The 15364-nt window shown below is 33.5% G+C and overlaps 2 protein-coding genes across 5 annotated transcripts in view; both read left to right on the plus strand.

Moving 5' to 3' along the window:
* The window catches only part of LOC134537741 (uncharacterized), a 178442-nt gene extending 167245 nt beyond the window's left edge, over positions 1-11197 (plus strand). For 3 of the 4 annotated variants that reach the window (XM_063378502.1, XM_063378506.1, XM_063378505.1), the window contains 6 exons: positions 1991-2182; positions 3369-3727; positions 4362-4644; positions 5791-6151; positions 7522-7675; positions 9399-11197. In XM_063378502.1, the coding sequence (XP_063234572.1) occupies positions 1991-2182; positions 3369-3727; positions 4362-4644; positions 5791-6151; positions 7522-7675; positions 9399-9438 (1389 nt within the window). In that variant the 3' untranslated portion in view covers positions 9439-11197. The remainder of the gene's footprint in view (positions 1-1990; positions 2183-3368; positions 3728-4361; positions 4645-5790; positions 6152-7521; positions 7676-9398) is intronic. The other variant, XM_063378504.1, reaches the window with a different exon arrangement.
* Positions 11198-11492: 295 nt separating this feature from the next.
* Positions 11493-15364, plus strand: part of LOC134537742 (uncharacterized) — a 28074-nt gene continuing 24202 nt past the window's right edge. The window contains exon 1 of the mRNA XM_063378507.1: positions 11493-12691. Within this exon, the coding sequence (XP_063234577.1) occupies positions 12565-12691 (127 nt within the window). The 5' untranslated portion in view covers positions 11493-12564. The remainder of the gene's footprint in view (positions 12692-15364) is intronic.

Raw genomic sequence — 15364 nt, forward strand, 5'->3', positions numbered from 1 at the left:
TTTATGAATAGTCCAGATGAGACGAACCCAGTACTAATACATTATAGTCAAATAAGACTTAATTATTTTTTTAGTGGAGTCCTTAAAAATAGAAACGAGCTTGAGTAGTTGCGGAAGTTTTTCTTTGAGGTGTGATAACAAATCATTGTAGATTTTGAGTGATCAACCATAATATTAACATCACAAGTATTATCAAAGAGTGACCAGTCATGATATTTTAGAGCATTATATATGCCAAGATAATCACCAATCTTATAATTTTCAAATGAAGAAGCATCATTTTAATTTCTTGATACTACCTATGTTAAATTTGATGTTGACCTAAATGGTAGGATGTAGTGAATCTTCTTTCATGAAGGAATCCAGCGCTTTTCTAACCGAACAGAGTTCTAGTTTAGTGAAACACAAGTCCAGCTGCTGATTGGAAGGTTGAGAGTAATTAAATTATGATAAACCCATTGATGATATAAAGTTAATTAAGGCTTGATAGTAGATTGCAAAATATTTAGTGTGTGCATTTGTGTCCAGTTGACACTTGGCATGTTGAAATCAATTACTACTAGTAGATTGTCTTGGGTATTAGCAAATTTATCTTCTAAGTCTTCAAAATAGGATGTATATGTTGAGGGAGTTGTTTGTGGGGGAATATAAATATTACCAAGGATTAAAGTTTTGGTTTGATAGGTTTTTAATTTTACCCAGACAGCTTCAATTTCAGGATAATCAAATTCAAGATTTGGTATTACATTTTTGAACTTATGTTTATTAATAGCTATCAAAATGCCATGTCCTCTTTCCATCAAGGTTTATGAGGGGTCTCAATGTGTTCTAAATATATAGTAATTATCATTTAAATAATGAGAGGTGATGCTATTATTAGTAAACCATGTTTCTGTAAGGCATATTATATTGTGATCAATTGTATTTTGACACTTGACATTTGAAACACGAAGGTCAATGTATACATGAGATTACTGAGAAACATCCCAATCCTCCATTCCCGCACTCCCTAAAGCAGAATTTCATTAATATGTACTGTCTCATAAGATTTCGAGAAACATTATTCCTATTGCACTGAAATAAGCCTCTTCATTGGTTTGTTCAGCCCAGGTGATGCCGGATACTTAAGCTAGTTTCAATTTATTTTATTTTAAAAGTGCATCATGTATTTATTTAGTTGAAATAGTTATTGAGAAGTATTTATCTTAATATTTGTTGAAGAAAACAGTGTCTTCATGAATAAAAACAATGTGTAAATATAGAAACAACAGCAACACTGAAATATTGCATTTTAAAAGCGAAATTGACCTAAAAATAAAACCGTAAAATCTTGTTCCTATGTATGGTTGGCCAATAAGATGAAAACAAAACAGGTTGCAGTGTCTTGCATTTTGCTTTAGCGGGAGCATGAAGTAAAGTAAACCACAGAATTACTACAGTTGCTTGGGGTTCCACAACTGTCACACTTGACCCCTGTTTGCGAACTTCTGGTTATCGTGCTATGCACTAACTTTGTGATCATGCTCTGTGATATTGCCACGAGTCTGTGATGCAGCCAAGCTACATGCAACTGAGTAAATTCAAAGTATCAGTTCAACTCAATTAATCCAGTTGATTTGTGAACTAGTATAAATTAAACACCTGTGACTTAATTTATGCTAGCATATTGTAAGAAAATTTAGCACTTACATCTTTTTTGTTTAATTTAGAAATGCATTAGAAATTTTTTTTTGTACAAAACTTAACTAGAGGGTTATTTGTAGGTATGCATTTTGTATGTACGAATATTTAGATTACAAACATGTAGAAAGTAAATATTAAGTTTTCAATAATTTGCATTAAAAAATGTTTATTTCACAATAGTAGATGCTAATTTGTAAAATAATAATTGCTATTTTTTTTCCAGCCCCTAGTGATGGAATGCATCATTCTTCGTTTTGTGGTGCCAGTTTTCCACGTGGTTTACTCACGTGAACGTGGAATGTTGCAGGACCGAGAGTCCCCAGACCACAGGAGGCGTGAGAATGTGCCCCCTGCCGTTGGTTCGGCCGAGCAGGCGCCCGTGGAAGCCGCGAAGGAGCGAGAGCTGAGGCCGAGCAAGGTGCAGGAGACTGCGACCACGGAGAGGGACAAGAAGAGCAGTCTGTGCCAGCCCCCACCGCCCCCTCCGCCACCGCCACCGGTACGTGCTGTTAGAAGTAAAAGTGCTTGCCTCACAAAGTTTAAAATGTTAAACTACATTTAGTAAAACTATTTCATCTGCCATCGTTAAAACCAGACCAAAGAAACCTGGCTGAAGCGGGAAGAAAAACGAAACAAACATTCGAGTAACTACACCAAACACCACTCGTGCACAACACATACTTTCAACACTTGCAAACCATTTCATTATAACTATCCCTTTTGGTTGAAAATTGAATCTAAAGACTTCTGTATCTCAAAATTTACTTAAGTTCTTGGAGGGAAGACTAAGTTAGACAGCTGCACAAAACTGTTAGTAAAACTGTTAACAAAACTTCCATAAAATGTTAGGTCACTGTTGCTTCTAGAGGGCTGCACATTGCATGCTGAAAAGTTAACGTGCTAATTTTGAAGAAGCATTCCTTTCTGGTGGATTAATAAATGGATAAATGCATGATTGACATGATAATACAACTACATGTCTGCTACAATCACATTTCATGTTAGCACTCAATACATTTACTAGATATGCTAGAACTGGCCATAGATTATATTAAATACCAACTTAAAAAGGTAAAAGTCGAATGACAGCCATTCAATTACAAACATACGTGGGGAAAATGTGTTTCCAACAAATTTGGTCTTTTTGTTTTAAGTGATTGGCTAGAAAAATTTCAAAGTTGAGGAAATTTGACAAATGTTTCTTTTTCTTTTTTTTTTCTTTTATTTGAATGTGTAATAATAAATAAATAGGTGGTAAACTTTTTCTTTTTAAATTCATTTATTCTAGTCTGAATAAGTTTGTAACTTTATCTGCGTCAAATGTTAGTAGCCTTCCGACTGCAAATAAAGGTATGTAATAGTAGCAATGTAATGTACTACATTAAAAATCGCAAACTGCTCCTTTTTTTTAGTAGCAAAAATATTGTTACCTCTTAAATGATAAATAGTAAATTTTTTAAAATTTTTTTTATATAATATGAAAAAAGATAATTTCATAACACACCAAGAGTAGTACGTATTCTTATAACAGTTATTGAGACCAGTGCTAGGATATTAATGTGGTTGTTACAACTTTATGGGAATTTCTTGCCATTTAAAAATAATTTACAAATTACAAATTAAAGTGGTGTAAATGTGATACCTGTCGTACAGTTGGGCGACCACAAGGAAAGAAATGATTTCAGATGCCTGCGGACGAAGGTGATTCGACGCCGAAGAGGCCCGTGCCGCTTCCAAACGGAAACGCTTCTCCCCCGAGTTGCCCGACCCCGGACTACGACACGGCGAGCACGAGGTCGTCCAGCTCGTACTCCCCCACCCCCTCGCTCGCGGGCGGGGGGGTGGGCGGCCCCCATCCCCCGCCCCCGCCCGCGGCCAGGCCGGCTGCCGGGGGCCGAGGGGGGGAGGGCGGCAGGGTCCCGGACAGTGTGGAGATGGAGAGCCTGGAGTCGTTCACGCTCAACAACCCGGCGCTGCCCGACCCCAAGCCCCCGTCCACGTACTTCTCCAGCCTGAAGGCCAGGAAGGACTCCCAGAGCTCGAGGTGAGCAGACAGACAGTTTTCTACCTCTATGCCGATAGAATGTTTGCCACCGAGCAGATGTTAATTGAGATAATATTCCTTTTCTTTTTTCTCGGTAAAAGAGTAAAAGCATACCAGTAGGGTTGTGTAGGTTCAGTTTTTTTTCAAACCGATTAAAAAAATTATTATTTTTAATTTTTTTTTTTAATTTTAAACTTTAATTTAGTATTTTAGTAATTTAAAGTTGATAATTTTATTTTAATTTCAATAATAATAACTTAATTTTAGTAACTTTTATTTAACCTGGAATTGTCTTAACCTTAAGGAAAGGGAATTTGAAATGAAAAGTGATCAGTGTCATTTGAGTATTTATGCCTGTTTTCTTGTACCCTATATTCCATATTTAACTACCCCCATTGCTAAATATTATGCTTTATTTAAACTTACTCCAAATGCTTACGTGTTTTCCTGCAAATGGTGGTAGCTATCAATATTTTAAACTTCAATAAACTCAATAAATGGTGCAAAAATCCAATAAATTCGTTGAATGTAAGACACGATGGATTCTCAGATACGCCCATTTTTAAGACCAAAATTATTGAAAAAAAAATGTGCGTCATAAAATCGACTAAATTTGTTACTGCGCATTGCACAGCTTTCTCTCCAGTTCCAGTTCAACACCGCTGTCTTCCAAGGATTCCTCGCTGAAGAGAACCAGCCCGAAGGCACGTCCCGTTTCGGTCACCATCGGGGAATACCCTTCGGGCATGGAGCGGAAGATGCCGTCCAAGTTCAATTTCCTGTCTGGCTCCACCGCGGACGTCAGCAGGGCGACCTTGAACCCGGCGAGCGGCGGCGCACCAATAACCAGTCAGCTGCAGTCGGAGTTGGTTCAGACTCTGTCCAGATCGAACCTCAGGAAGAGGACCGAACGACTGGTGTGCCTAGTTAAATGAAAAATATTTTATTGTTTAGTTTTATAAACTTCAGTATTCTTGTATGTTCATTTCGTAATAATTAAGTTGAAAAGTAATTTTTTTGTGATAAAATTTATTCTTATAAGTTTTTGTTGCACAGGAGTGAACATAATTTTGAAGTAAAAAAATAAACAGTAACACAAATATGTACTCAAGTCTTCACAGGTTACTTGTAGATACACAGAGGAAATATTTTTTTGTTCTGTGTAGGTCAAAGAACAAGAACTGGATTGAAAATACTTGCCTATCTTTTTTTTTTTAAATGATCTACCAACAATACATTATCTCTGGTGGTTGTATGTATTGAAAGTGTATGTAATTAAAAAAAAATTAGTAATTTAACAATTTGTATTGATACCATTTAAGTGTGCATACAAATAATAAGCATACATAGTGAAATACGGCTTCACTCTAAAAGTAAATGTTTAAGAGATATTACACATATAGCTAAGCACTGGTACACAAATGCCAAAATTTGCTTTAAAATTATTTTCTTTGATATGAGGGCTCTATATTTGAACTAAGATCAACAAATATATAATAATGAGCTTTGATTGAGTAATTTGATGATTTGTCTGCAAGTATTCTAAAAGTGTTCAATATTTATGAATAATTTGATATTCGATCAACATTTCAAATCAAAATTTTTTCTTTATTATTCTTAACTAATAGGTACAGAAGTGGAATTCGTTCACAAAAATTTAAATGAACATAGTTCAACATCTATACACCAAGAATTGTTATTCATTAATTTGGATTTTTTTTTGCAAAATAGTTCATACATGCATTTCATGTGTAAAAATATGTGATTGACATAAAAAATTATTAAAAATACAATTATTTTTATGTTTTTTATCAGTTTTTCAACAAAACAATTTCAGTGTTGAAAATTTTCCTGATAACGTAAATTTGTTTTAATGAAACCACCATAAAAAAATTTCTTTTCTATTTTAAATATCTGACAAAAAAATTGTATAATACTGGCATATTTTAAGTTTCCAAGCATAATATTATTTATCTTTGCTGGAATGCATATCAAACAAGCAAGAGCTGAACACGGCATGCATGTACATAATATTTTAATATGTAACTTTATATTGTTCACAGGAAAATTTAAAGGGCTCGACAGAAACTACCAACGGAACTGTAATCATCCCAGTGAATTCTCAGCCATCTGTGAAAAGCAACTCTCTCTCTTGCAATACAACTTCAGCTGCCTTACTGAGCTCTTCAGGGAGTTTGCAAATGAATCACGTCCCCAGTAAAAAGCCAATCGTTACCTCCAACAGCAAGCCTTGCAATATCTTCCAAATGCTTCCAGACAACAAGAGTCACATATCATCCTCTGCAAAACCTGCAATTCGAGATGCTGCTGAGAAAATAGCAAACACTTTTGCAAATAACAACCGACTGACTATCAAAGTGGCAAATGGCACTGCAAATACCACAGCAGTGAATAAACAGAAAGGTATGATAATTACGGTCAAAACTTTTATACAGTAATTATTATTGCATTACAGCTTACGTTATTATTGGCTGAAATAGAGTTTTCAATCCCTTAAGTTTGCAGATTTCAATTCCCATTTTTATTCTCATATTTGATCATTTCTTCGATTTTGTTTGCATCAGATTCTGTACTCAAGATAAATGTTATATATTAAATGATTTAATTTACTATGGTAACAATACATTAATAATAGAAATAACACTTGTAATAAAATGATGTTTTATAATGATTGTAGTTAAAATATGTTGCTATAAAGTAAAAGTAGTGTTTATTAATTGTGGGATTAAAGCTTTCACTCACTAGCAATGTTTTAAATAATAAACCATTATTAATTAAATAGATTTACCATTGATAGTGTAGATTACATATTAATTAACCAAACCCTGATTATTATAACAAAATCCTATAAAATCGAACAAGACTCCTATTAAATGAGGCTGATATCCTGTATAATCAGCAAGTGTTCTGATTATTTAAAAGACTTGATTAATTGAAAAACTCTTTAATAATTGAAAAACTCATCTTTAATCAAAAACTCCCAGTTTATCGGAAAACCAGTTTATCGGAAAACCCTATAAAAAAATCTTTAATTTAATTTGCCAAAAATTGCAATTTACTGTATTGAATAATCATTATTGATGGTATTTATAAAATAGTAGTAGGATATTTGCATTCTTGAGATTTTGCTATAGGAGTAGAATCAACCAGTTTCAATTTAAATACCATTGGCCTCTCCTTTGATACTGTTGGAATCTCCAGAACCAGCTGATCTTGCAATCAAAATCGACCTAACATCATTCCAAAGAAATTACGTATTTAGCTCTGCAAAACATTACTATAATTTTTTTAAGCTAAAAATTACTTTGCAGAAGATTTTTCAGTGGGAATTTTTGCAGCTTTCTAGTCACTTATGCTTTTATTCCCCCACGTTTTATAGATTTTTTTAATTTCTTGTGATCTTTCTCATGTGATTAATTTGACCCAGTACACTTGCACTATGAAACTTGACAAATATTTTTTTATGTTTATTTTTGTGTTTTTGCTTTACCATTTTAATCTTCATTAGTGCACCTATTTTTTAAGCTATTAAAATTATTTATTAATTTTGAAATTGTAAATGTGTTGAATGTTGGAACCAAGCCTTTTTCATCTGCAGCCTGAAATATATTTTCAATTTAAAATCTTGCAGTAGGTACCTACTGTAGAAATCATACGAACTTAGAAAATATTTGTTTTGGATTTAGTTTGTACCGATATTACACAATTCATGTTAATCTCAAAAGTAAAAATAAATGTGATGATTGTATTGCTTAAGTTTTAAAATTTTTCAGATGCCATTGTGGATTCTAAAACAAAAGAGAACATCAATGAAACCCCAGTGCACCCAAATGGAATTCTAAAGAATGGTACAAATTTTGCTTGGCAAAACTCAAAGCAGCCGCATGCAACGATTGTTCATCAAAAGAGCATCACTTTTGGGAAGAAGTAAGCAAGCATTTTATTTGCTCGAGTGTTATTTTCAGCTTATTTAGTGAGTAGGTACTAACACTTTCTATGAGAATAGCCCTCTTATGTACCACTGGCTATTTTTTCTCTCTCTCAAAAGTTGGATCACTGTCCCTTTAAATGTTCGGAAAGCAAGTCCAGTTGCTTAACACTTGCCACCTCACTCCAATTTATTTTATTTTTTTCCGTTTTCATAAAATAGTGAAAATTGTTTATGTTTTTTAATGTTCATGGTTCACTCTGAATTTGAAGATGATCAACCATATTTCCAGCTACCAGTGTTTAATGTATATGTTTGTATGCTTTTATGAGTTCAAATCAAGTATACATTTTTTTAACAAATTTAATTTTTTTTATTCGACAAGGTTAAAGCTTGTGGATTGAGTTTTACATACTGTATTGTAAATTCAAAGAAAGTTCTTTACGAACGTATGTGATTCCAACTTGAAATAGGCATGATTTTAGTTCCTTCATGGTTCGCAAGGGGGAATCAAAAAACCATTCCCTCCCTCTTCCTTTTGATTCTCTCACCCTCCTTTTCACCTCCATATGATTGTGTCTTGTAGTTGGATCCCAATTTCATACATTCCACACAGCAGAAAAGGCCAGGATTTCTTTCTTAAGTATTGATTCAGACAGACATAAAATAGCTATTGTGTAAATTATTATTTTTTTTCTTAGAAAAATTATAAACCAAAATCTTTGTTGAATGACTTTGAAAATGGGGTTTTGATGAGTGCCACTGTGCGATTATGGGCGACACTGGCCCGGTTGTAGCTTCTCAATGCGTGACGTGATCCAAAGGTGGTATCAACAGACCTTAACCCTGTCACTAGTACCTTGTGCAAAAACCCCTCTTATGACGTCAAATTTTTAAAGTAAATTTTTGTCTCTGCAAATACGTAAGTATTACATAATCTTTAAACACACACGTATATTAAATATACTGAGTTGTCGTAATTCAAAACATTGGACTTGTGTTTTCAAGGAATTGGCTTCAGTCACTGTTAAACTAGCCTGATTTTGGTTTTCTGTGGTTTACCAAACTCACTGTTCAGTCAAATACTTTGATGGTTCTTCACCATGAGCCTTGCACGTGATAAATATTTAATTGGGTAAAACAAGAAAAATGTGTTTTTTCCCCCTTCATAAACATATGTTTACATACAGCTTAAATTTAGGTTTAATACTACTGTATACGTGGACCTAAGTTGTTTAACCAATGAATTGATGTACAATTAACAAAAAAAAAATTCCTGCCTTCTTTAAAAATAATTTTTGGAATAACCATTGTTTGAACGAGCGGGGTCCGGAATAGCGGACCTCTGCTGCATCTTAAAAATATATTTTTAAATAATAAAATATAAATTTATTTCAAAGTTTTATTCAAACAAATTGAAATTAATGTTTCTAAAGGGTTGTAAATGAATTAATATATTTATTTACATCAATGAAATTCACAATAAAAACTCTTTTTAACTAAACTGCTGAGCATTATGATAATTTGCATATGTCAGCAGTTATGAAATCTGCTGATAGTGAATAGTAGCTAGCTGACCTACTTGACAAGAGATACTTATATAAAATTCATGATGGATTGTTTGTTCCATACCCGCCACATAATTTAAAGCTGTAGAAAATACAGTTATTTTCAATATAATGTGTTCATAAGTTATTTTTAATGTTAATTTTATCTTTACAGGACAACCATAATAAGTGATGTAGCTGTGTCCGAAAATTGACACCAAGATCAAGCGCGTGTTTTTAGCTACAAAGAGTGCACAATATTCTTCACGATTCTTCTCACCCACCGTTACAGTTAGCTGTCGAAGCTGACTTTATTTTGAAAGCTTTTTACATGCATTTTTTGCTTTTTTCATCTTTGCATTTGTATGTATTTATGTATTTAACATTTGTAAAGAAAGTCTGTTTAATTGTATTGTAGCTTCTGGTTTGTTTTAAGATTCCTAATGATAGCAGACATAATGTTTACAATTTTTATATCGGGTATATGTTTCTGTGTCTTAATTTGTGTTGTTTTTAAATGAAAAAATATTTTTGAAATATTGTTTTGAAGTTGCAGCTTTAAAAATTGGACAGAAAACTATTAAAAATCGGGGAAATTTGATTCGTTTTCAATAGTTCTACATTATGATGAAATTTGAGTTGCAGTGTTGTTTTATTTAGTATGACTATTGAAAGTGTTTACTTCAGTTACTTATTTGGATGTTTCATTCTGCCTAGCTGAGTGACTTACTTGTAAGAAACACAACCCAAAAACCAGAGCTGGGGTCAAGTCTCATTTTATTAAACTGAAACACATTGAGTCCATGGAGACCGACTAATCTTGAAAATTCAGTTGGTGATTCATGAAATTGTAGATATTGTATGTACATATTTTGAATCATCATCATAACTGCTGTTTTTCTCTCTGTTAAATTATAAGCTGTCTTGATCTGAAATTGACTGTTTGACTTGTAAATCTCTCTAAATATGTGAACAATAAACTTTAAGTACTTTTACAGGTACCTATTATTTTCCATTCATTGTTGCTCATATTTCACTTCAATTGGAATTTAAAAAAAAATTGTTTTTGGAAATAAGAGGAATGTATTTTTTTTTCCCATAGTTGATAAATATTGCTCAAAATCTGTAAACATTGATTAAAATAATTAGGTGTAAGAAACAAATTTAGGTCATTAGTGCTAAAAAAGCCACAACCTAGTATGGTTTTTTTTGCATTAAAACCTACTACATATATTTATTTGTTTTCTAAATATACTTATATCTACCTGTATAATTTTTTATAATGTACTGTTTGAAATTATTGTTTTGTAATGAATGGTGAATGATCTGAATTTTTAGATTTGTATATAGATTTCCTGGCAGTGTTTACAAGTACTTACATATGTGTTCTGTGATGTTTAAAACATCACTTCTATATCCAAAGACAATAGGAAATGTGATTTCTTTGTAATTTTTTTAATGAGAATATAGAATGTTCTTGATAAAATATTGTTGCCAAAGGGTTGTTTATGTAATATGTACATTAGTGTCTTTATTATATATATACCACTTTACAAACTGATGATGCATATCAAAAATAAAATTCATAAAATCTGAATACAAAAATATTAGCTACCGTACTTATGTAAATGAGTGTGACTTTCATTCTTAGTCAGTTTGTAAGTAATATTATTTTTATCCTCATTTTAAGATGTGTATATGTGTAAATAATATGTATATACGAAGATATTTTCATGACGTAGTTATGAGAAAGTAACATGTGTATTTTTAATGGTTTTGTGTAATGTGTATAGTGACACTAATCTGCAAAGATAAATGGTCTAGTGACAGATTTCATAGTACTGTAAGTCTGAATAATGATGTTCTTAAATTAAGAGCATGTTGTATCATTAAGTATGACAAAATAAGCTATGTGAAATTGTATGAAAGTTTTAGATTGTTTTGAACAAATACACATATTTTCTTGGAAATAAATGTTTTTTTTTGTATTGGTATTATTGTTCATGAAAAATTTTCAATTGGTGATTATTTTGTCTGTCCTGTTAGCTTTGTTAATAGCAGTGGTTTCCTCTGTTCACGAGAATTCACCTTTTTTTTTTCAGTGTGTGTAAAGCTGTAGTCACAATGCCATGATGAACACGATTAGGTGTTGTACAGCATTCCAGCATGACAGAACCACTTTGCCTGCTGTTTACTTTCTCAAGTTCTTTACATTTGTTGGTGGGAATGTTTATTTTTTTTTTTTAAAGATTTTGGGGGAGGGGGTATATATCCTCAATGAACCCCCTCCCCTTTTTTTTGCATACATTGCTGGCTGTGAGGGCATGTAATCTGCAGGGAGGAGGGAGAGAAGTGTACTGTCTGCAAATGCACAGATATTGTCTTCCTTTGCTCACTTATAATCTGTGGTACATAAGCATCAGAGGAGTTGTACCAAGGAGCTTTGAAGGACAAGACATTCCCATACCTATACATGGGCACTTGAAGAGTTGCACTTCTTTCTGGCCACACAAGTTAGTAGTATTTTATCTAACCCTTTTAAGTTATCACAGCAAATGACATCAAAAAGATAAGCTCTATGGCAGTGTTAGAGTTTTGGGATTTTATGGATTAAATGGTCACGTGATCACAATTTTTCTGGCCAACAGTAGTGACAACTTTGATCAAAAACGAAGGTGTCCAGTTTTTTTAACAATGAGTTTCATTTAAAAAAATTATCTCAACTTATATTTCTAGAATAATATTCTTTTGTCACAATTGTCTGAAGACTGTGATTGTTCTAAGCCATCCACAATTTAGATTTCAGCATAAAATATAGGTGATGAGCAACTGAAAAAATAAGCCATGTGTAATGAATTTGATGCAATATTGTATTTACATTGAAAAAGTATAGAAAGAAAGTAAGTAAATTCTAAGCACAGGATTAATATGTATAAATATGCTTGCCTCTGCATATAATATAGAAAAATGATTAGTTAAGAGTGCATACAAGTGTACAACTTAATAATTTTCTATAAAATATGTAATATTAGTAACAACCGGTACCAAACATTACTAACTTCAAAGCTGAAACTTTTGTGAGAAATTAGTTTACAAGTTCAAACCAGTCCATAGAGAATGTCAGTGCTTGGAGAAATGCTGCAATGTAATTATTTTCATCATTGATTTTAACTTGTAAACAAAACTGAAAAATGGATATCTCTTTTAGTACATTTGTCTCAAAGTATCACTGTTTGACTTAAATATTTTTAGCAGGTTTCTCTTTTAACTTGATTTGCTAATCAAGAAAATATTTATATGAGTGTGTACTTATATTAAGTTTACTTAGGACCATTGAAAACATGTCATCTGGCAGGATACAGAGGTTATTATACACCTGTTATTGGGAACTGGAAGACTTTATTCTGGTGGAGAGTCCGTTCGCCGAAACGACAGCAAGTGGCAGAGGACTTCACCAGGTGTATTTGGGTAAACTTGGTGATTTAATTTTCCGTAGTCAGTCTTTCACTCACCATTAAAAAAACAGCAGGGCAAAAGTGATTAGGAATATGTGAAGTATCTTGCGAGGATGCTTATTTTTGCCGGCTTGTCTGCACTCAGTTGGGAGGTACAGGAGTTTTTTTTCAGGGTGGGATTAAAAGAAAATAGAGAAAAAATGAAAGTTTTAACACATGTATTCAAATATCTTACATTACTATTGACATACGGACCTGCGAAAAGTTGACGTGGCTTCTGACGCAGTTGTCGTTACAGGTGATTTAATAGCTCGTCTGGCATCACACTTAATAACAAAATGCCTTATAAAATATTTTTGTAATTTTTTTTTTTCCCCCCAATTTTGGGAGGGAATATATCCTCCCTATCCCTCCCTCCCTCGAGTCCGCCATTGCCTGCACTGTATGAAAGACACTACTGCTTGGTCATGCCGGAAGTTCAGGTTGGACTATGTACTGTAACTCCAAGGATTCATCACGCTAGGCTTTGTCGTGTTTGACCGTCCGTTGCACCTGAGAGGAAAGCAAACATTTTATGAACATAATTCTTCCTCAGGTTGCCTGATTTAACAACTTTATATTACTCCCAGCGGTGCCACATCAAATACCAGGCACTATTCATTGCTTGTGGTTAATCGGTTAAAACATCCTCGTGAGGGTACAGAAGGTCTGCAAACAGGAGAGGAATACTTATAGCAGTTTTGAATCATCCACTTAGTAGTGCATCAAAGCTGCAGTGTTTAGGGGTAAGTTGTTAAAACATGTTTTAGCATAATGCAAAAAATACAGCCAATTCACACACTTACTACATCTAAAAACATTTTTATCTTTTCCTGAGAAGCGCACAGCAATGTGGCAAAGACCCTGTACCCGCGTTTTGGTGGACTGGGGTTAAAATCTCATTTTGGGAATCATGTTTTCAAATATACTTCGTTTCTTAAGATTAATCCAGGTAAAGTTAAACTAAAGCTATAGTTGATTCCTTCCTCTGTTTGCCTTGATTTGCATGGTCACTTTTGTCTCTAATGATCTCACTGTTGACGAGATGTACTTAGTCGCAAACAATAACGTTACTGAGAGAGAAGACAGCAGACTGATGTTGCAAGTATTGCTCACTGCCTGCATGCCAGGCACAAAGGACTGTTAGGTAATGACATACCCAACATCTTGATAACAATGCTGTTTTATCACGCACAGAAGTTTATTGCACTGTTGTAGAAAAAAAATCTGGCATTATTCAGTTTCGGCACATGCTGTGCACTGGCGCCAATCTATCCACTCTCTTTCAGATATTTTCCGGGTGGTTTTTCAGTTTTCTGACAAGTTACAAATCACGTCTGAGCAATATTACTTTTTGGTACAGTCTACAGTGATAGAGCAATAATTACATTCTGTTTGAAAATTTTTTTTCCTGTATATTAACTTTTTTTTGTGTTCCTGTTAAAACTATTTTGATGTTTAATAATCCAGCATCTGGCTCAACCATTTTCCTGAATATTGTGTCGGATAAAAAAACTATTACTGTACTCTGTATGTATTAAATACCTAAAGTGAGCGAGTGTTAAAGCATTCTAAATTTCTTGAAGCCTTGGACAGTCATACTTGAGACGACGACAAAAGTATTTTTGCCTGTTGGTACTTACCGTATTAAGAGGTATGAAAAGGCTCTTACATGCTTGAGAATTAGTACACTCAAAATTTTTAATTTTATGTGCTTGAAAAACTATTTATGAACTCAAAACATATTTGTGTAACCTATATTTGGGCTATTAAGCTAAATCCTCAAATTTATAATCTTTTGTTAAGTGACAGGTTACTAACATCCCACTGCTGGAATTGAAAGGCTAGTTCTGTTCCGGGTCTAAAAAGGGTTGGAATTTCTCATCTGAGAACTCTCACTATAACTTGTAACCTCCATGGTAGGTACATAGGTTATTTAGGGATAGTCTCATATCTTCTTGTTTCTTAGTTGCACAGCTGTTAAACCCTCAACTGTCTCCATAATCATTTTTGTTTGTTTAGGTTTCTAGGTTCCTTTACTTAAAGTTTATTAGCCTAAATTTTTACAGAGTTAATGAGGATCAAAAAGTTCTTTTGACCTATCAAATACGGTCTTTTGTTGTGAGAAACATATTTTTTTAACAAATTGTTTCACTTACTGATATTATTGAATAATCAAGCATGAATTTCTCACTTGTGTGCTTGCAGTTTCTTCACTTACAGTCTTTAGGCAACTACAGCGAAAGGTGTTTAATCCAGTGTTCCATGGCTAGGCACATGTTGAAATCCGGCATCAATTGAGCCGCTCGCATTTAAGATTTTTTTGAGTAGTTCCAGGTGTTGATCTTGGCTGCCTGGATGCATTACTGTGCTGCAGTCATTTACATCTCGCTCAGAGCTAATCGTTAATGTCAGGTTTTCATTTCAGTACATTTTTACCTGTATTCTAGTGGATTACATTTCACGAGTACATTTTCGTAACAAATTTTTTTTGAAGCAGCACAGTGCTCATCTGTAGAACACTTTATTACACCTTGTTTTAAATACCATTGTATTGTAAATTTATTTTTTCTTTTGTTATTATCATTAAAACTAAGGCCTGCCTTGTAGGTAGTGCCTGCTCTACACGTAGTGCTCACTTCTTGAA

This window comes from Bacillus rossius, chromosome 12 (assembly GCF_032445375.1).
Source record: "Bacillus rossius redtenbacheri isolate Brsri chromosome 12, Brsri_v3, whole genome shotgun sequence".
Classification (NCBI taxonomy): Eukaryota; Metazoa; Arthropoda; class Insecta; order Phasmatodea; family Bacillidae; genus Bacillus; species Bacillus rossius.